This window comes from Episyrphus balteatus, chromosome 3 (assembly GCF_945859705.1).
Source record: "Episyrphus balteatus chromosome 3, idEpiBalt1.1, whole genome shotgun sequence".
Taxonomy (NCBI): domain Eukaryota; kingdom Metazoa; phylum Arthropoda; class Insecta; order Diptera; family Syrphidae; genus Episyrphus; species Episyrphus balteatus.
In genome coordinates this window covers 12,708,148-12,730,198 of record NC_079136.1, presented here as the reverse complement: position 1 = coordinate 12,730,198, position 22,051 = coordinate 12,708,148, and the positions used below count along the sequence as shown (strand labels likewise).

At 30.4% G+C, this 22,051-nt stretch overlaps 3 protein-coding genes across 4 annotated transcripts; 2 read left to right on the top strand and 1 right to left on the bottom strand.

Moving 5' to 3' along the window:
• The first annotated feature begins 654 nt into the window (after nt 1-654).
• Nucleotides 655-6,064, top strand: LOC129916529 (lipase 3-like). 2 transcript variants are annotated; one of them, XM_055996530.1, is made up of 5 exons: nt 655-1,034; nt 4,633-4,677; nt 4,729-4,822; nt 4,877-5,602; nt 5,664-6,064. In XM_055996530.1, exons 2-5 carry the CDS (start codon nt 4,652-4,654, stop codon nt 6,060-6,062), a joined length of 1,245 nt encoding a protein of 414 aa, XP_055852505.1. In that variant the 5' UTR covers nt 655-1,034; nt 4,633-4,651; the 3' UTR covers nt 6,063-6,064. The 2 variants fall into 2 exon arrangements, with proteins under 2 accessions (XP_055852505.1, XP_055852506.1); XM_055996531.1 differs by lacking the exon at nt 655-1,034 and having other exon boundaries at nt 4,758-4,822.
• Nucleotides 6,065-8,923: 2,859 nt separating this feature from the next.
• On the top strand, nt 8,924-19,290 carry LOC129915584 (uncharacterized). The gene is made up of 2 exons (XM_055995191.1): nt 8,924-9,260; nt 18,983-19,290. The coding sequence occupies exons 1-2, from the start codon at nt 9,166-9,168 to the stop codon at nt 19,176-19,178; spliced, it is 291 nt and encodes a 96-aa protein (XP_055851166.1). The 5' UTR covers nt 8,924-9,165; the 3' UTR covers nt 19,179-19,290.
• Nucleotides 19,274-20,484, bottom strand: LOC129915583 (protein AAR2 homolog). The gene has a single exon (XM_055995190.1). It carries the CDS (start codon nt 20,384-20,386, stop codon nt 19,274-19,276), a length of 1,113 nt encoding a protein of 370 aa, XP_055851165.1. The 5' UTR covers nt 20,387-20,484.
• Between the last annotated feature and the right edge of the window lie 1,567 nt (nt 20,485-22,051).

Sequence of the window (22,051 nt, the reverse complement as noted above, 5' to 3'; positions counted from 1 at the left end):
GCTAAAGTCTAAATCAAGTTGTAAAGTTTCCCGCGCATCAACATCCAACGGCCTTGACGAGACTTCTAATCCATAAGGTATATCTATAAGTTAAAGTATCTACGAGTTATATCTATTCATTCAATGCAAATTAAACTGCTATAATAACTTTTAACATCAATTTCATCTCTCTAAACACCTTCGTCTTTGTTTCTATCAATTTAATATAATCTTTCAACTCTAACAAACTTGTTCATAATTAAAATTTGGAATACATTTCGGAAATGAGCTTAGAAGGTTTACAACTCTCAACAATCAGACAGACAGGTATTATAGGCCGATAAACTATTAAAAAAATAAAAATAGTAGCACCTAGTAGTTTTATATTCGTATTGCATGTCAATCGTGTCAGAAATTTTAATGTTAAATAACGTGCATCATCATCTTTCAGATCACGCTTAACTATAAAATGCATTACAATAAATTGTATTTTTACTGAGAAGATGTGATTGACGAGGTAGAAAAAAAAAAAAACTTTTATAATTCATTTCTGCAGTTCCGTAACTTGTACGAACATAATAATAAACTATAATAACCTAGACAATGGATTGTATTAAAAATTTGTGTAATTATTTCTCGATGTAATGGCAGATTTGTTATTGTTTTTTTTTTTTTTCGTCTAACAAAAATTTAGTGTGGTTTAGTCGTTCTTGATAATTAGACAAAGTGTCTTGTTGGTTGCAGAGTTTAGTAAAACTATTTTTAATTGTTATATTGTGATGGTTTGATGCACTTTTAGATGCAAATCAATATTTTGAATTCAAGTTTATTTTGTTTCGATTCAAGCTTGTTAAAGTTTTTTGGTGCAGTTTAATAACAATCGGGGATTTAATAGCTGTTATCAGATTTAAATCGTCGGTAAACTTGTTCTGGTTATATTGTGTGTCGCGTGTCCTTGAATCTCAATCTACAAATTGAAACAATCAAAACTGCTACTGAAACGGATTATTATAGCTGTCAACCTTTATTAGTTCTTTTTTAACTACAACAATTAAGTAGGTTAAGCTATTGTCATTAATAGAACTTAATTACCTATAAAATATTTCATCTAAATCAATTAATTAAGAATCGTGAAAATTGCATTGGTGAAACTTTATGGACTATTAATTGCTTGTTAAACATCAATTGATAAGGATGTGCAAAAGAATCATCAGTTAAGAATGAAATAAATGCCAAAATGACCTGTGATAGCTTATGATTTGTATATATATATAAAAAAAAAGAAATTATAGAAGCTTTACGGTACCAATTACACGGTGTTACAAAAATAAGGTTTTAAAATATACGCGGGCGGACACATATCACGTTTTGTAGAGCTAGTCTCACTGATTACGAAACGGTATTTAAAAAGTATCTAACACCCCCAAAATCTGGAGTTAGGGGCAAAAAACGGTTTTTTTGACCTTCATCTATTGAAAAAAATCTAGCTTCGTCAAATTTGTACCCATTTTTTTACAGTTTTAGATATGAGATAAATATACCTTTTCAACAATGTATAAAACATGTAACTCGGTAAAACCACTTAGAATTTATAAGCTGCCAAAGTTCAAAAATTCCATTTTTTTCGTCATTTACCCAATTTTGTCATCAAATTAAAGTATATATTTTCACAACAACATGCTGTTTTAAAAATATATTCTAAAATAATATTTATTTCCAAATCAAACGAGGTATTTTTTGTGAAAATCAGTTTAAAATTGGCTTAGAAAAAAAAAAATTTACGATTTCAACAGAAATTTGAACTTTTAGGTATAGAGCAAAAATGTTCTTCTGGCACGTAGTAGGATAACTTGGGCACCAGGATTTGATAACGAGTTTTTGTAAAGGAGTTCAATACAAACATTTTTTTCTTTGGGAGGGGGGGTCTATCTCCCCCCGTTTAGGTGGGAGGGGCAGTTTTCTAAAAAAAATTATCAAAGTAAAAAATAATTATTAAAAAACAACGGCAACACTTACAGTAACATATGATACCATAAGGCAAAATTGTACATTTAATTTTAATTTTTAAATCAATAAATTATAACCAATAGTTTTTTAAATAATCGATTTCAAAGTTAAAAATAGGCGAAAAAAAATTTTTTAAAACTCATTTTATACTATTTTTGTCCAGACTGTGAATTTTAATAAAAAAAAATCACTCACACCAAAAACTGCCTCAATTGATTCCTTATCGAAGAGTAAAAACTATATGATTCTATGTCTTCTAGTTTTTGAGAAATTTGAAATTAAAAATGCCTCTTTTTTTCCATATTTCGGTGCCACTTTTTCCCCTTAAGATATTAAATAGCATAATTCGATTGGAGCTCAAATTCCTTTTTGAAGTTGTTTAAGAACACATTTAATGATTACAAGATTTTTAAATAAAGTTTTAAGGACTTGAGGGCCAATATTGCTGATTCTAAACTTAAATAATTTATGTTGAACATAAACTTTATTCCCTACTTTTATCTCTGCCTAAACTTTCACATAAGGATTAATGATGAACTTAAATGCTTAAGTTTCGACACAGCAAACGGCTTTAAGTAACTTCAATCTTCAACTCTTAAAACATGATCTTGTTATCCAATAGTGCATTTTGTTTGTATTAAAAAATTTTGACAATTTTTAGCGAGTTGAAAATCCACTTCACTCGTTCCTAAAAATTTTGACATTAATAACATTTCTTCAAAATTAATTAAATAAAACACTTTTACCTAAATATTTAGGTATGTAATTTCTCGGCTTCTGATTGGTCAACTGTCAAAAAAATCCTTCCAATTTAGGTAATTTTATTGGAAAGCTGACTGGAAAGTTAGGCAAGAAATTTTTCCCTAAAAAATTAGGAAAGCTATTTTTGTCAACATGACAGCTACTTGTTTTTAATTACAGAATTAAGATAGCAGAATTATATTGGTATGCTTCTTTCATTCAAAATCAAAGTTTTATGGACCACATTCTCACAAATTTCTATCTCAATGATCCGGGAAACGAAAAGGAATTGTTGAAGCTCCGTAAAAATTTGGTCAAGTTTATTCCAGAAGCGAAAAGCGCAACAACATGTCCCTTTGAGAATTCAATTTTTTTTTCGATTTTTGTTTTATGAGATAAATACTGTATTATCTTCCCATAAACATGGTAAAATTGGCATTTCCAAATTCAGACTTTTTGGAGTCAATCCGCGATAAAGTGAATTCTTCAAAATGCTTCAATTTTTGTAAGTGCATTTTTTTCTTTTTTGTCCGTTTGTGGTAAATTTTGAATAGTATAATTATATTTTTGTGTTTGTATATTTGGTAATTTTTAGTTTTTCGCGATAAATTCAGTTCTCCACAGATTTTTTAACAGACACACAGAATTTATGACTTGCAACAGAAGATGCACTAATTTCAATGTTAAGTTCCGCCGTTTTGTCCAATTTTTTACAAATCGGGGCCTTAACAAGTCTGTCAGTTGTATACGTGCTTGAAACACGTAAAATGCATTACCTTACCTTACCAACGTTGAAAAAGAACGTTTGTCAAAATACTTTTTTCCCTCAAAAATTAGTACTTTTTATACAAAAAATGCAGCCTAGAAGCATAATACCAACTATATGACTGACATTGACCATCATAAGATTTACCATAATATACTTAATAAATAACCGTCAACTTTCTTATTTTATGTTTAACTGTTACAGATTATTCTCATCAGTTAGAAAAATGTTCATTTTGTCAAAATACTTTTTCCGACCATTGTATGGTAGCAGAATTAAATTTATTTGTGTGAAAAACGAGTAAAAAGTGCATTTTCGGTTATAATTAATATTATTTATTTATTAAAGTGAAGTGAAATTTGGTGTCTGCCCATGCGATCTCTAAAATTCTCAAGTTAATTTTGAAATTTGGCAATAATGGCGTATCCAAACTTACATATTTAGTCAATTTACTCAAAATTTCCGTTCTGAAAATGAAGTTACCTAAATATCTAGTCCCTAATATTTCCTGAACGTGCCCAATTTAATGAAATAAAAGTTTTGTTTTAATAAAAAAGAACAGCCACTTTCAGAAGAGTTTTTGACGAACACAAGTTTCCGATATCCTTTAATAGAATTTTGACAGAAAATTCTTCCATACTTATACATAAATATGAATGTTAAGAATTTATTTAGTTTTTAATAATTATGTGTTCCAAATGTTTTTTGTAACCAATTGATGATTTTCGGGTTTAAGACAAACTAGAAAATAAAGCATTAAAATTTTGCTTTGCAATTTTTCACATCAAATATAAGTCTTTAAACAGTCTGATATGAAAATATTTAAAAGATAAAAATAATGATAAGAAAAGTCAATTGGTTTTCTATTAAAAAAAAGTTACGTATACGCCATAGTGACTCGTTTTTACAAAAATACAGAAGTAGTTCAAAATATTCTAAGATTTTTGATTATGTTTATATAAAAAATTTTACTATTTTATTTTATAAAAATGTACAGTTTAAAGATCTCTTTTGATAACAGCAAATCGTTTGTAAAACGAATTCGGTCATTACTAAAAACTATCTTTTGTAACAACAACCTTCCATCTAACTTACCTATTAAAACTATAAATTTATCATTCATTGACATTTTCTTATAGATAGACGAAGGACAAAGATATGATAACTTGCAGTTCAGCTTTAAGGTAAAATTTGTGAAACAATCCAAAAAAAAAACTATGTTCCCTATTGTTTAGTTCTGTTGTACCTTTACACGCAATGAAAGGCATTCTCGAGCAAGCTTCGATACTTTTGGCTATCTTGGTTTCAGTAGTTTCTGCCCAAACAACAGTAAGTTCAACTTAAGTGAAAGATATTTTAAAGATATAACAAAATTTTACACAGGAAGATCGAATTAGAAAGCATGGATATCCCGCTGAAAGGCACACAATTCAAACAAGCGATGGCTACATCTTAACAATGTTTCGAATACCACATCCTCGAAATTATAATGAACGAAATTCATCAACACGACCTGTTGCCTTTCTACAACATGGACTATTGAGTTCTTCTGATTGTTGGATATTAAATGGACCTGGTTTGGCGTTAGCGTATATGCTTGTCGAAAGTGGATATGACGTTTGGCTGGGTAATAGTCGTGGTAATACATATTCGAAACGTCATGCGGCGTATTCTCCATTTTTTCAATTATTTTGGAATTTTGATTGGCATGAGATTGCTCTTTTCGATATGCCAGCAATGATTGACTATGTTCTTTATACAACTGGGGAAGAGTCATTGCATTATGTGGGACACTCTCAAGGAACAACAGTTCTCTTTGTCATGACATCATTGACTCCTAGTTTCAACTATAAAATAAAATCAGCTCAACTTTTAGCACCAGTAGCTTTTATGAACAATATTAGAGGACCGTTTGTAGAACTTGCCACACCTTTTCTAGGACTTCCCAATGGTTTGGTGGAACTTTTCGGAAGTCTGGAATTTCTTCCGAATAATTTGATTGTTAGAACTTTGGGAGATCAGATGTGCAGAGATGACTCTATTACTCAGCCAATTTGTTCTAATGTTATTTTTTTGATATGTGGTTGGAGAAATAACAGTTTCAATAAGGTATGAAATTTAAGTGTTTACCATTATTTTTAAGTTTTATTACAATTTTCCAATCTTTCAGACCCTTTTGGCAGACATCATTCACACCCACCCAGCAGGTGCTTCAGTCAATCAAGTTATGCATTTCTTGCAGGAACATATTTCCGGTCATTTTCGACAGTTCGACTATGGATTTCTGAGAAATTTAATGGTTTATGGAAAATTAACACCACCTGAGTACAATTTGAAGAAAGTCAAAGTCCCTACATTTTTATATTACGGTGACAACGATTACTTATCACATCCCATCGATGTTCAAAGATTGATGAGAAGATTACCAAATGTCCAATATTCATATAGAGTACCAGATCCAAATTGGAATCATTTGGATCATTTGTGGGCGAATAATGTTAAGGAGATAATATTTGACAGACTGCTTAATAATGTAAATATAATGGAATCGCTGGCGAGAGAAGGTTGAAATTGTTTGTTTTTATTTTGATATGATTTCTTGGTTTAAAAGTAGGTATACTTTAACCAAAAATGCTACTTAATCCATTGGTGCATTTCTGAGAAAACGGCAACACTGGTCGATTTTAAGTTTTTACTTGCGATATAGGTACTATATATCAAGTTATGCATTCGTACAAAAAAAAAAAAAAAGTTGAGATAACATTTTTCCATGACATTACGATGGTAGAGAATGCCAAAAAAGTGGGTCTCGGAAGTCCGTCTGTCTGTCTGTCTGTCTGTAAACGAAGCTACAGCCTAAACGGATGGACCGATTGATGTCAAACTTGGTATGTAGCGTTAATTGGCGATTAATTTTTTTGGACCAAAAATAATAGTACTTGTCATACACCGATTTTAGTAAAATTGAAATATCTCGAAAACGGCTCCAACGATTTTGTTTAAAAAATTCTAATGTTAGTTTTAAGCTAAGGTCTATCTTTAAATGAACATTTTTTTTTGAAAATCATTATTAACGGTACCTGCCATAGAACCGTTTTTTTTCAAATCCGATTATCTCCGAAACCACTTATTCGATTTCAACGAAACTTTTTGTAAAGAAGCATTTATGTAATTTAAATAAATTTAAATTTATGTAATTTAAATATAAACCAAAAATAAAATTTCCAAAAAAATAATTTTTTGATTTAAAAAAAAATTTTTTTTTTGAAAAATCAAATGTTCGAAAACGGGACATTGAATTTTTTTGAAATTTTGTTTTTAGATGTTGATTAGTAATTTCTACAAAATGGCATACCAATTTTATTTTAAAACTTTTTTTCCAAAAAATTATTTATAAAAAATTTGTTTTTTAAAAAACGGCTCTAAAGATTTTGAAATTTTTTTTTTTTAAAATGCATCTTAATATATCAAACAAAACTGCATACTTGTTTTGGAGGGCAATTTGATTTCAGATTTTATTTTATTTTTTAAGAAAATAAATTTTATTTTCTTTCCAAATTTCTATATAAAAAGCCTTAAAAATTTAAGCAACTTTAACTCTAAGAGCAAGTTCGTGCGACCCAGTCGTGCATTTTATTTGATTCAACTCGAAAACCAAGCCTAACATTAATAAAATAGTTCAAAGACACTTTTCATACCAAATTAAATTTTCTATCAGGTTAAGTTAGTTAAAAATTAGTTTTGACTTCAATCATAACCCAAAATCAATGAAAAAAGTTAATAAATTGAGGATTTTTTTTTTTACTAAATCACGGGGCATTTGGTGTATCAACCCGGTAAGTCGAAATTTTGCAATAATAAATAAAGTAGAGATAAAATCCTTTGATAATATGCATGTCTAAATACCCTATCTAACAAGTTTTCACATAATAAATGTCAAAACTTGTAGCGGGTAGTGTAAAAATTGAGTAAGTTTTCTTCTGAAAATTACTGTCGTGAAAGCAAATTAAAACGTAAGTTTTAATGTGGGTTCATGTAAACTTTTTAAATATTTTTTTTTCCATTTTTCAATAATGAGTTTAAAATACTTAAAGTTAACCATAATTATAACTTTTATTTGAAAATTATTGGGGTGTGTTTTCAAAACAAAAGTTCACCAATTTTCCCCTAATATTTAATAATTCAAGCGATAAACACCTTATTTACCATGAAAACTCAAAACATAACATATCACAACAAATATTATGGCTAATGCCTATTATCCTACTCTTCTTATGCCCTTCCTATAAGCCACATCTATCCAAATTAATGTTTTATTTCGCATTTAATATTTATATAAAGTTATAGATAAAAAAATGTTGTAGGTTAAATAGTACGGAAGATAGAGTTGCATTTCAGGAAATAAATTACCCTTATTTTAGTGTCGAGTTAAAGGACACTTGTGATACAAAGTTTTTATCACAAACTTTTAAGCATGAACTGAACAGTAATAGCAATGGGATCCAATATATCGCTTATCAAGAATCCCAAACAATTTTGATTCTATAAAGCTTTACAGATGCAAAATTGTTTACAGTAGATATAGTTAGTATGTACAATTTTATTAGGCTTGTTTTTTGTAGGTACAACTCAGTAGCTACTCATTTTTCTATTTTATTCGAAAAACAATAAAAACAAATACTTACTTGTGTAATTTTTATTATTGTTTTGCGAATAAAATCAAAAATGAGTAGCTACTGAGTAATAGAAAAAACACGCCTATTGCATGCAGAAGGAAGTCATCTGAAAGGGAAAATCATAAGGGAAAATCTGAAAAAAAAAACATCAAAAAAATTCTGAACACTTCTAGTTTGATTGGCTTTGTGGGGCCGTAAAACTTGGTTTTCCTATTCGTTCCTATCACTGAAAGTCCTATAAAAGTAACGGTTCTTTGAAACTTGCCTTTACAAACAATTTGACAATTTATGCCTCTTTATAATCTGTAAAAATAGATAGAAACTGGATTAGCCAAAACGTGTTCGTTCGTTCACTATTATGCATATGTGTCGATCTGACCAAATACCAGAATATTTTTACCATTACAACATTATTTTTTAATTTAAAACATAAACGTTACTGACTATATCAAATCAAATAACCCATGTTAATAAAAGCATAGTTAAAATGCTCACGCACCCTTTTTCCTTATTATCCACTTGTTGATATGCACCTATTCCAATACGTACAAGTTTATTATTCTATTTTTGATTTTCAATAATTACACTCAAACAACTGAAATGCAGCAGCTTCCCAAACTTTTTATTTGCACACGTTCCAATTTATAATTATTGTTAATAACAATTTACCCCTCTCTTTTTTTATTAAAAAAAAAAAAAACAATTGATATCGATTCTATAGTTGCAACATTTATTTTGTTGTTACCAACGTTACAATAACTTTCGATTCAAATCCACAACAAATGTCCCAGTCAAACAAAATCACACCGCGAAGGACACAAATTGACGTGTTGATGAATTAATTTATAGATAGAAACAAGACAGTACGTGGCCGGAAGCAAGTTTTATTAGACACGATTTACTATTTGTTAAAGAGTATCGAAAATCTAACTTTTCTTATAATTATAAAAATTAATCATTTGAAAAACAAATAAAAATATAAAATTAAATAACAAAATGAAGAATGAACAAGTTGTTGTTGACTATTGGAAGATGTTCAAAACATCTGGGCTGTTTTTATTGCTTGCGTGCTCCGGATATGTTTTGATTAAGTGAGTACCTAACATTAATTTGCTTGTTTTCTTTTAACCTTATTACGTTTTCAAGGGTTTGATATAATTTTCAATGTTATATTATGGGATTGTAATCAAATACTACTTCTCTACTTAATTACGAATGTACTTAGGTTGAAACCAATTGAAAAATAAATTGAATCTTCTTCTTTATCATTATGTACAATGAAAAAAGGGTTTCAGAATTTCGTTTTGAATAACTATGACTTACATAAATTACATGAGAAAATCACATCCATGAGCCTCCCAAGCATAGAATTTAATAAAAATGTCTAATGATTGTTGGACCTATTTTCAAATAATAAAAAAATTAATTTTGTGCACACCAAATTATAACTAGTTGTGAAACTATTTTTTTTTTTTTTTTTTAGATTTTATAATATTTTTTCTGCTAGAATATTTTGTCTGCTTTTTCCTTTTCGTCAACTACCTACCAAGAAACTTTGTTTAACTTAACTGTTTAAGTTTCATTTTGGAAAACGGTTCTATTTTCACAAGGTATAATTGCTATTAGTTCAACACTCCATGCTTTCCTTTAATGTTCCAATAAAATACAAATTTTAAATTATAGTTATTGGTTTGATGTTTAACATGAGTCAACTCAGTAATTATTTTATTCATTTAACCCTCTACTGCATACGAAGCCAAATATGGTTTTGTTTGTTTGTATGCACTTTTCTCTTCTCTGTTACAAAAAAAATGGTAAAGATTAAATACAATCCTCTTCTTTGTGTTTCTGAGAACCCATAGAGATAGTTTTTTCGTGTGTCCGACATAAAATAAAGGTGTATGTTATGACCACAGGTGAGTCGATCAGTCGTGCTGGTGTGCATTGAAATCGAAAGTGTAGAATATATTTATACTTTAAGTGTTAATTACTGCGTTTGTTTGGAAAGTAAAGTGGAATTAAAATTTTTTTTTTGATCGATTGTCTAATTGTGTATGAACCAATTTTTATTGAAAAAAAATTATTGGCCTGGTCTTGGGAGGGCAAAAAGTACGGAAGCCATATTTGGCTTCGTATGCATTAAGGGGTTATCAATCTACACAATTTGTTAAATTTTTTGTTGGAAAATTTTGTTTCTTTACATTGTTATTTTGCTTTTAAGCTATGTTTTACTTCAGAAATGGACCCCCTTCGCTTTTAGAGACATTTTTCTCATGTTAACACCATTTCCAGCGGCGTAACTACAAAAATTTTAGGGGGAGAGGGGCTCACCTATAATATTTTTCAGTCATTTTATTAATTTTTAGTTTTTGTAAGGTCTGGGAGTGGCTGAAAATGTTCGAGCAAGACTTACTTCGACAGTGGAAAGAATGTGAACCAGAAAAAATATATATAACGGACAAAAACAAATTGCTTTTCTCTGTTCCATGTCTTAAAATGAGCCAAATTTGAATTAATTCTTAACCTTTTGTAATGCAATGTATTTATTTTACTTTATTTTGTTTTTAAATGATAAATATTTATCTTTTGATATTTTTAATTGTATTTTTTTACATAATCTGAATAAGTAATATTAGTAAAATTTCTTACCCCTTAATGCATACGAAGCCAAATTTGGCTCAACTTTCCTTTAGGGTCGCACGAATTTTAATACGCGAATAATTTTATGTGAAAGATTAATGGCTAAAAGTAATAAAAATAACAATTTTAAAGTTAGGAAACATGTATTTATATTTTTAATTAATTTTTTAAAGTTCATTTTTTCATACAAAATGCGTGCAAATGACGACCGCGAAGAAAAAAAATATTTTTTTGAAGTTCTTTTTACATACCCAAACTTGTCCCCACCTCAAATCCTATAGTGAGCCCAAGCAGGGGGGTTGTTATAAACAATTTTTTTAAACAAATTAATTTAAACAAATTTTTTTAATGAAAACCGTTTTAAAACAACCCAAAGAACCCATGTAAAGCATTTTTTAATTTTTTCGTCCGCTAATATTAATTCATGCAGTAGAGGGTTAAACGATCACTGTGGCGTATGCGTAATATTTTTTCTAAAAAGTTTTATTGGTCATACAAATTACAGTCAAAATTTTAATATCTTATTATGATAGTACATTGGAAGTTACACCTATTCTATTTCATGAATTCATCTCTCCTCATGCCCACTATGAGCCGTTATAAATGCAATGGGTATGAAAAAAATATATTTACTTAATACCTATAACAAATAAATGAATGGATTCCTTGTTCAAAAATAAAAAAAGGAGCAAAGCACATGTTGGTTGCAATATTTTGGTTAATATTGTGATGCTGTTGCTTAATTACCAAATATTTTTATTATCGATCTATGTAGGTATACCACTTTTATTTATACCACCTTAAACAGCGTAATGCAACCATTTTCTCCACCAGCAACCCCTTACTTAGATAGCAAGAATCTTTCCACTGCACCACGAACTCATTTATTTTTGGCCTGCGGTGAATTTATATGAACACATCCAAATTTATAAATATGCAATTTTCGGCTGATCCTGAGCCTTTTTATTTACATCTGTTATTCTCCTGGGCATACCTTACACCTGTGCCAAAAAATGAATCGAATCGGTGACATTAATCTAATATTATCCCCTTGTAAAATATTGTTTTCTAAATAAAAATATACTTTATAAGAATACTGTCTTATTAGTGGTGTTATGAATAGAAATTTTTTAAATAATAAATTGATTTTAATGTATTTTTAAGCCATTCAGTTTTTGAGACACGGAATCGTTCAGGAACCCTTTTTTTGGGTAAAAATATATTTTATTTTTGTTTCGGGATATGAGAAAAAACTTTAATTTAATGTTATTTGTTTTATAATTGCCTAATTATACCAAATAATTTATTTTATATGTTTCTATTGGTAAAAAATATCCATTTAGCATTTGAACAAGTTTTAATTTTAAAAAATTCATCATTTGCAATTTTGCATATTTACTAAAAGAATGTAGTAAAACCTCATTACCTACTTCGAATTATTTTATATGTAGTTAGTGAGCTTTGATAGTCAACGGACGATATAACAACTTTGTTCTGACATATAAATAACACTGGTCGGCAACGAAAATAGATCATGAACCAAACCTTACTTTTCTAAAAGATTTGTGTACGTTGAGTCCGAATCCGAAGTCAAAATTTCACTGGTACGTCATATTTTTGAAATACTTGAATATTAACAGGCCAAAAACGCGATTTTTGGGTACATTTGACGTCAAATCACATCACCGTTATTTTTTTGCAAAACTACTTAAGCAATCTCAAAACAACATTTTAAAACTCTTTAAGGTCTTTATTTTTTTAAAATTATTTTTTTTTTAAAGATATTGAAAAAAGAAATTTATGATAAATATCTCCAAATCTATAAGTTGTGATAAAAATTTGTAACCTCTATGAAGACCCACTTTTTAATCAATTTTGCAAACTCTAAATGAGTTTTTTTTTTTACTTTTTAGATATAACTAATGATCAGGGATAGGATGTTGTGGAATTTGCCTTTTTTTCTTGCTTAATCGTACGACATTATAGATTAAAAACAAACACGTTTCACGTCCCCCTAGTGCCAAATATATGTATTTTATTTTGCCTTTTTTTTTGCCTTTTCTTTCGTTATTGCCTTTTTTTGCCTTTTCTCTTGTTATTGCCTTTTTTTTGTCTTTTCCTATGTTTTTTTTATCTTTTTAGCGTCTTAAAGGTAATGCCTACACACAAAACACTCAAATATAAAAACAAAAAGCTAACTTACTCAGTATATTACTTGCTCAATATATCTATTCTATATTAAAAATTCACTAATTACCCCCCACAAACAAAATTTGAGTGAAAAGATCTTTATCTTTTATTTATCTTTATTATCTGCTATTGCTACCGTTTATTGTCTTCTACGCTCTATTGCGCGGCCGGCAACCGACACGTATCAGGGTTCAAAAGCTAACTTACTCAATTTACAATACTCCATTGAAGAAGTTCTCCAGATTTTGGGCATAATCAAGAGAGATTTGTACAGAAGTACAGATCAATTTTTTTGGCAAATAAGGGACTCGAGAGAGTTGAAGAAATAAATTGCGTAATACATGGGAACACAAATCAAGAGCTCCCGGCAAATGTTGAAGTGGGCGATGTCGAGTTCTTTATTTGGGGTCCAGTCGTCTCTACAGATGTAGAGAGATGTTTTAGCTCCTTTAGAGCACTCTTAAGGGACAATCGCAGGCGCTTGTTAACTGAAAATTTAAAAAAACTCATGATTGTTCAAAATTACTGCAATTAATTTTTATATTTCAATCTTTTCTCAATAAATGCCTTTTTATGCCTTTTTGGGAGTTTTATTTTGCCTTTTTTTAATTTTTTAGGTCCACAAGATCCTATCCCGGCTAATGATATTTCTGTCAACAGTTCCCACCCAAAAAATATTTCTCAATATTTTACAAACTAACTGGTGACTTCACTTTACTAAGAGAAATTTCGTATTTTTTTTAGATTGCTTAACATTTTTACAAACCGGTCCTGGTGTTGGAACTTTGAACCCTACCAAAAAATTAAAAAACCTAAATTTAAAAAAAAAAATCAACCCCATTCTGCTACACGATTCACGTGAATAGGTCTGTTTAGGGATGCAAACGATACATCGATGTTTTCAAAACATCGATGTTTTTGTGAAAAACATCGATGTATACATCGATGTTTCTCAAGCCGATACATCGCCGATACATCGACGCTAAATTTGCAAAACATCGACATCGTTCATTTTGTTACTTGTTTTTCTTTTTTTGCATAATAACAGAACTTGAACTCTCAAACTCAATCTTTTTTGTCTAGTGTTCAAAGCTTCAAAGTTTTGTCTGAGAGAGATGCAGATGATTAGGATTTTGATATATGGAAATATCAAAAATAACTCATAAAACATACAAAATAAATCGCCTTCAACGACAATCAATACAACTATGAGTGAAACAGAAGTAGAAATGTACCTCTCATCTCCTGTTACACCAATTAAAAGTGACGCAATTTTGTTTTGGCAAGATATGAAAACTCTTTTTCCAAAACTTGCACTGGTTCAAATGGTATATCTTCCCATCGAAGTTACGTATGTTCCAACGGAACGTTTGTTTTCGGAGGCTGGGGCAACCATCACCCAGGATAGAAACAGGCTTCTGGGCACTAGACTGTCCAAACTTCTTTTCCTGAACTCAATTTCTGAATTACTTTCTACCAAATAAATAAACAATGTTAATCCAATGTAAGAAATAATGAGCTCCGTTTGCTTAGAATTGATAGTATTTATACAGGGTGTCCCACAGTCACCGCCCCAAATGAAAACCATGAATTCCTGAGGTCATTTTAAGTCGAAAAACTTAAGAGTTAATTTTCTCGTTTTCGTCCAGTTTTCGAGTTACCACGGTTTTTATGATTTTTGCTCTCTTGTCCTTTAACTGGCCTTATCTTTGCCAAACTACGTTTGATTTGAAAGATTTTTTTACAACCAATCAAGAATTTACTACAGTTTAAGTTTGTTTCAAAACTTTTTTTTCTGCGGACAACCGTTTCGCCACAATTTTGCATCAAACACAATTTTCTTCGTTTTTTAAGTTGTTTTTTACACTTTCATATCATTTTAGTCAAAAAAACACGTTAATGAGTATTAATTTGTTGTGCTTTTTATTAAAGCCCAGTTTATTTTCATAAAAAAAAATAAGTTTTATTTCATAAAAAAGGCTACTGAAAGTAATTAAAAAAAAAATAAACAAACTGAGTGAATTAAAAAAAAAATAATTTTTAAATAAAAAATTAATTTAAATGAGTTAAAAACTTTTTCTGAGCTATTGTGGTTAAGAAAAGAACAAATAGATAAAGCTCAGAAAAAGTTTTAATTCATTTAAATTAATTTTGTATTTAAAAAATTTTTTTTTTTAATTCACTCAGTTTGTTTATTTTTTTTTATTACTTTCAGTAGCCTTTTTAATGAAATAAAACTTATTTTTTTTATGAAAATAAACTGGGCTTTAATAAAAAGCACAAAAAATTTGTACTCATTAACGTGTTTTTTTGACTAAAATGATATGAAAGTGTAAAAAACAACTTAAAAAACGAAGAAAATTGTGTTTGATGCAAAATTGTGGCGAAACGGTTGTCCGCAGAAAAAAAAGTTTTGAGACAAACTTAAACTGTAGTAAATTCTTGATTGGTTGTAAAAAAAATCTTTCAAATCAAACTTAGTTTGGCAAAGATAAGGCCAGTTAAAGGACAAGAGAGCAAAAATCATAAAATCCGTGGTAACTCGAAAACGGGACGAAAACGAGAAAATTACCTCTTAAGTTTTTCGACTTAAAATGACCTCAGGAATCCATGGTTTTCATTTGGGGCGGTGACTGTGGGACACCCTGTATACTATAAATAAAAACGAAAATTGTATTAAGAAAATATGTTTCATTTTGTTGATAAATTTTTCTGTTTTGTGGTACCTTAAAACTGAATTCAAGTTAGGTTTTTGGGTTTTAAACATAAAAATTTTGTTCTTTAGATACAGTAGATCGTATTTATGTCCAACAACAAAAACATCGGAAAAACATCGATGTATCGAAGATAGAACCGATGTTTTTTTAACATCGATGTTGTAAATAAAACATCGATGTTTTCAAACATCGATGTTTTTTTTAACGATGTTGCATCCCTAGGTCTGTTTAATGAATCTGATCCGCACAGAAAAGATCCGAAAACTACAGGTTTGTGTGTTTCATGAAGGAAAACCTTGCCCTAAACTGTTCTACAAACTGTCATTTTGTGTTCCATGAAGTTTTCCAGCACAGATTAGTACAAGTTTTTCTGCTCCTACTTTTGAGGTAGAGCAAACGAGTCAGAAGTGTCAAACAGCAACTTGATTTGTTTTATTCTTACAAAAATATATTTAAATAAATTCAAAATAATGGAAATTTGTTTAGAATCTTCATAATACAGGGTGTCCCACAGTCACCGCCCCAAACGAAAACCATGGATTCCTGAGGTCATTTTAAGTCGAAAAACTTATGAGGTAATTTTCTCGTTTTCGTCCCATTTTCGAGCTACCACGGTTCTTATAATTTTTGCTCTCTTGTCCTTTAACTGGCCTAATCTTTGCCAAACTACGTTTGATTTGAAAGATTTTTTTTACAATTAATCAAGAATTTATTACAGTTTTAGTTTGTCTCAAAACTTTTTTTCCGCGGACAACCGTTTCTCCACAATTTTGCATCAAATACAATTTTCTTCGTTTTTTAAGTTGTTTTTTACACTTTCATATCATTTAAGTCAAAAAAAACACGTTAATGAGTATTGATTTTTTGTGCTTTTTATTAAAGCCCAGTTTATTTTCATAAAAAAATAAGTTTTATTTCATAAAAAAGGCTACTAAAAGTAATTAAAAAAAAATAAACAAACTGAGTGAATTAAAAAAAAAATTATTTTTAAATACAAAATTAATTTAAATGAATTAAAAACTTTTTCTGAGCTATTGTGGTTAAGAAAAGAACAAATAGATAAAGCTCAGAAAAAGTTTTAATTCATTTAAATTAATTTTGTATTTAAAAATTATTTTTTTTTTTAATTCACTCAGTTTGTTTATTTTTTTTAATTTCTTTGAGTAGCCTTTTTTATGAAATAAAACTTATGTTATTTATGAAAATAAACTGGGCTTTAATAAAAAGCACAAAAAATTAATACTCATTAACGTGTTTTTTTTACTCAAATGATATGAAAGTGTAAAAAACAACTTAAAAAACGAAGAAAATTGTGTTTGATGCAAAATTGTGGAGAAACGGTTGTCCGCGGAAAAAAAAGTTTTGAGACAAACTAAAACTGTAATAAATTCTTGATTAATTGTAAAAAAAATCTTTCAAATCAAACGTAGTTTGGCAAAGATTAGGCCAGTTAAAGGACAAGAGAGCAAAAATTATAAGAACCGTGGTAACTCGAAAACTGGACGAAAACGAGAAAATTACCTCATAAGTTTTTCGACTTAAAATGACCTCAGGAATCCATGGTTTTCGTTTGGGGCGGTGACTGTGGGACACCCTGTATAAAGAAAAATTCAAAATGTGAACAAATATTCTGATTAATTATAATTTATTTGAATGAAAAGTCATAACAAAAAAAAAATATTTTAATTTTAAGTTTCAAAACTGATAGGCAAAAGTCAACCCTTTAAAATAGGAAGGTGTACTTTTCTGATCTTTTTTGTTCTGACAGTTTTCAAGAATTTGTGTTGTTCTAATCTTTTCTGTTCCAGTTTTTCTTCATTAAACAGACCTAATGTCTCAAATAATAATAATAATAAATGATCAAATGGCGGTCAAAAAACAATTTGTTTGAAAACTGCAAAAAAAAAATAAAAAATTGATGTCGTTTTCTATTGACCTTTGAGATTTTTGTGTAAAATTCTCAGATTTTCCACTGCAAATAGAATATGAAATCTAGTTTTGTAATTGTGTGCGAAATCTGTGCGTATAAAAAAAATAAAACAACAACAAATGTTCAGACAAATGTCAAACAGAGGAGTGTATGTGAAAGTGCGTGTGTTTGTATGCGTGAATCTTGATAAAAATCCAGAATCAGATTCTTGAATCTCAGATTCATTTTTTTGTCATTTTTTTGAATCTCAGGACGCAAATAGATCATGAAATCTGAGATTTGTCCACTATTTCCCCTCTTCACCCCCCCTTTCAGCTGTCAAATTCACAAATCTCATTCTGAGATTCGTCAATAGAAAACGACATAACACAGTTCGTCCTCGAAAAATAGGAGCTTTTCAAAACCCAACTGAAGTTATTACATAATCATACGAATCTAATAGCAAAATAGGTCTAAATAACCCAACTCGCGTACGACAAGACAGATACCGTTATTTTTGGTCGTAAGAAATTTATTTATTTTTTATTTAGTTCCCAAATCCCAAAACCGCTCTGTAGAATCCCAAAAAAAGTTCTTCTTCTTCCTTTTTTTCTCGGCGCTGTTATGATCTCGATGTCGAGGGGATCATAACCTTCCCACGTTACTGCTTCACACTAGTGATCCGCCTGTGGGGTTCGCCGGGTTGACCTCAGAAATCGGCGGCAAGCCTCCCGGTTTTGTATTGTTCCGTTTCTGAGGCCAACTGAATGCTGGTGTTTTTGCATTTGCTTGTACCAGGAGTTTTTAGGCCTACCTTTCTTTTTATTTCGTGTTGGAACGTTATATGATATTGCTTTTTTGACGGGGTTCTCAGGATCTCTCCTTTGAACATGGCAATACCAACTGAGTCGGTCGTGTTCAATTTTTTGGGAGATGGTATTTTTAACATGAAGGCTTCCTCGGATCTTCGTACTTCTAATTCTATCAAGCTTTGTTACTCCTGCTGTCATGCGAAGCATCTTCATCTCAATCCCAAAAAAAGTTAAGTACCAATTATGAAATAATTCGACCCATCAGTTTAAGTTGTAACGCTTAAATACGTCAACAATCACGTATTTTAAAATGTAAAGTCCGAAAGCTGCAAAAAAATTACCAAAAATACTTTTTCGACATTTGGGATACATTTCTGTGGCAACCCTTATACACACGTTTACAAACGTTTATGAATTCTATGCTATGTTCTCAAAAGTAAAGTTAAAAAAAAAAAAACATTTGTACTTTCCAAAATTTTTTCATTCATGAAAAAATAAGACTACTCCTGTATATTCAATTAATTTTCTATTTTGTCCAATTTCAGAATGGTCCAAGCAGTCTTCTGGCTACCCCACTATCTCGAAAAGAACCAACGCAAACTTGAAGATCTAGCATCAACCTATGCTTTAACTCTCAAGGACAAACCAATTCAAGAAACCCCAGAAAAAGCATCAATTGATGAAGAAGAATCCAAACCAAAAGAACAAGAAGTAGCCGAAGAAATCAAGAAGGACAAGTAAAAATCCCCCGTAAATGAATCACAATAATCAATTTTTAATATTATAAAAAAAAAAAAACACAAAATATTTTAATTAAATAAAAAATCAACTTTATTTTACGTTTCAACTACAACTGGCAAATCCTCCGGATCATCATCCATTAATCCAACAAATTCCCATTTCATTCTTTTAGCTAGCATTTTTCTAAGTCTCTCTGCACTCACACTCAATCCACTAACTGTCAGATTGATTAGGAGACTTCGAACGTCTTTGTAAACGGTGTTGTGCTCAGTTGGCTCCATGAGCTCTTCCGGAAGATGCGGCAGCTGATGCTGCAGCACCTCACAATACTTCATAAAGAAAATCTTGAATTTCTGAACAGCAACTTCGCTGTTTGCCAAAAGATTCAAAGTCTTCCTCCATTGAGCAAGGGATTCTATAGAGTAACCAATGAGGAACATGACAAAGGCCAGCTGAACCTCTTCGATTAGTTTCTCAGGATTGTCAAAGAGTTCCATTAACTCTTCGACAGCCTGAGAACAATCCATATAATGTTTTGTTATCTCCTCGGGAGTCGCGTCTTTCGGAACACGCTCCGGGAGTTCTGTGAATCGAGGACCAGTTCCTTCGATTGGTTTTAAGTTTGGAAGAAGTTCATCTTCACTTGTGATCTTGGTAATCTTCGGAGAAACCCCAGGAACCCCTCGAGGTCTCTCCGAATCTGGACAAGATTGCAATTCAACATTTGTTCGAATTGTCCCCAAAGCTGGGCGACAACGATTGACAGCTTCTTCGGAAACTGTGTCAGTTAAATGCTTCCAATCGCCAGCATAGCGATAATCATATGGAGCAAGAAACTCATCCAAATCCAAGAGATTTTCTCGGATTCTTCGTTTCTCCAATTCGGGATCGGCAATTTGCCGTTCACGAAGTTCTTCATTCTCATTGTCCCATTCACGGACTAGAATTTCATTGCAATGGAAGTAATGGACAAAGCCAACTCTTGGTGCAGAGTCACCATATGGACCTTGAGACTCACAGTAGACATAATGTGGACCGGGTGGGACCATTTTAATTCCACGGAATTTTTCACCAATTGTGTAGCTGCATAAATCAATGCCGAATTGTGTGCCGATTGGAACTCCGGCTATAATTAGGACAGCACCTTGGGCGAAGAGTCGTTTAGCTACTTCGGGATCTAGTTCCATGGTGGAGTTGTCGACGTTCATTATTAATTTATTTTTGTTGAAGATTTTTGAATATTTTTGGATATAAATCTTTTTTGGTCTTTTGTTTACAAGTTTTAAGGAAGATGACAGATAAAATGACAGCTGATTTGGTTGTCAAATTTATTTGTTTTGTTATTTATCCGCTGGCGCTAGTGAAGCAAATTAAGGTGGGAGCAGAATTTTGTAATGAATGCATTCAGGTAGTTATAAATATGCATGAACTTTTGTGGAATCATTTTTTATTCGCTTTTAGTTCGCCAGAAGAATATTTGGACTGAATGATAAGTAAGAGGTTAGGTGGAAAACTTCGAGTTTTGAGTAATCGTCGTTCAAAGTTTTTGATTTATAACTTTTTGCATGAAAATGAGAGAGTTTTATGTCGTTTTCGATTTGCAGTCCGGAAATGTCCAGAATTCTCTTTTTGATTTTAAAACAGAATTCACTCAAAATCACTTGGTCTGTTTAATTAATCTGATTCGAACAGAAAAGAACAGAAAAGATCCGAAAAGTACAAGCTTTTGTGTTTCATGGAAAAAAAACTCGGCAAAACTTGTTCTAAAATCTGTCATTTTATGTTTGATGAAGTTTTTCAGAACAGAAAAGTTCAAGTTTTTCTGATTTAACTTTTGGGGTAGAGCAAGTGAGTGAAAAGTGTCAATTGTCAGATGTTTGTTTGATTGTAAAAAAAATAAGAGAAAATAAGATTTTAAAAAGTGAATTTCTTGAGAGCTTTTGATTAATTATACAAAGAAAAAAAAATTACGGGAATATTAAAAGTGCTAGTAAATGATTTATTTGATTAAAAAATCATTTCAAAAATGATTTTTGAATTTAAAATTTTGCAACTGATAAAGACATCCCAACTAACATTTCAGCTTCGGTTAAGGTATTACAAAAGCAACATTTCAGCTTCTTTTAAACTTTAGTAAGGTTGTTGGGCATGGAAAAAGGAGAACGTTATACAAGTTTGACACTCTATAAGGATCTTAAACGAAGCTTTACCGAAGCTCTACCGAAGTTTTGAGATTTGACAGATAGCTTCGGAAGAGCTTGTATAGCTCTTTAATACATGTCTTATCGAAATTTAAAAAAAAAACTACAAAAACAAAAAAGAATTCTTTTTTAACTGGTTTTAAATCATGAATTTTATCTTTTGATGTGTTATTATATATAACATTTAATTAGTTTTTAGTATAATAATTTTAAAAGTATATAATTTTTTTACCACACCCAGGAATCGAACTTCGTATCTGCTTGGTGGTAGTCCACCACTCTACCCACTCGGCCATCCTAGTGCATTCATTAATGAAATCAGAAAACTTAATCAGTTCAAATAGCAAAAAAATGTCCCAGCTAAATTATTCAATGTCAAAACCAAAAAGTGTCCGAGCTAGATTATTTAATATCAAAACCAAAAATCAAATACAAAACTTTCTAACTTCTGTAAAGCTTCTATAAATTCATTAAACAGGCTTATAAGAAAAACAAGCTTTCTTCGTTTAAGATTCTTTAATAGTATTTAGACAACTTAATAGAAGTTGTTAAACAAGTCCGAATTTCTATAAGCAGTTAAATTCTGAAGCATGCTCAATACAAGCTGTATACAAAGTAGAACCTGCGAGATTTCAATTTATAGAAGCTGTTGTGCTAGTTTGGCGCCCATAC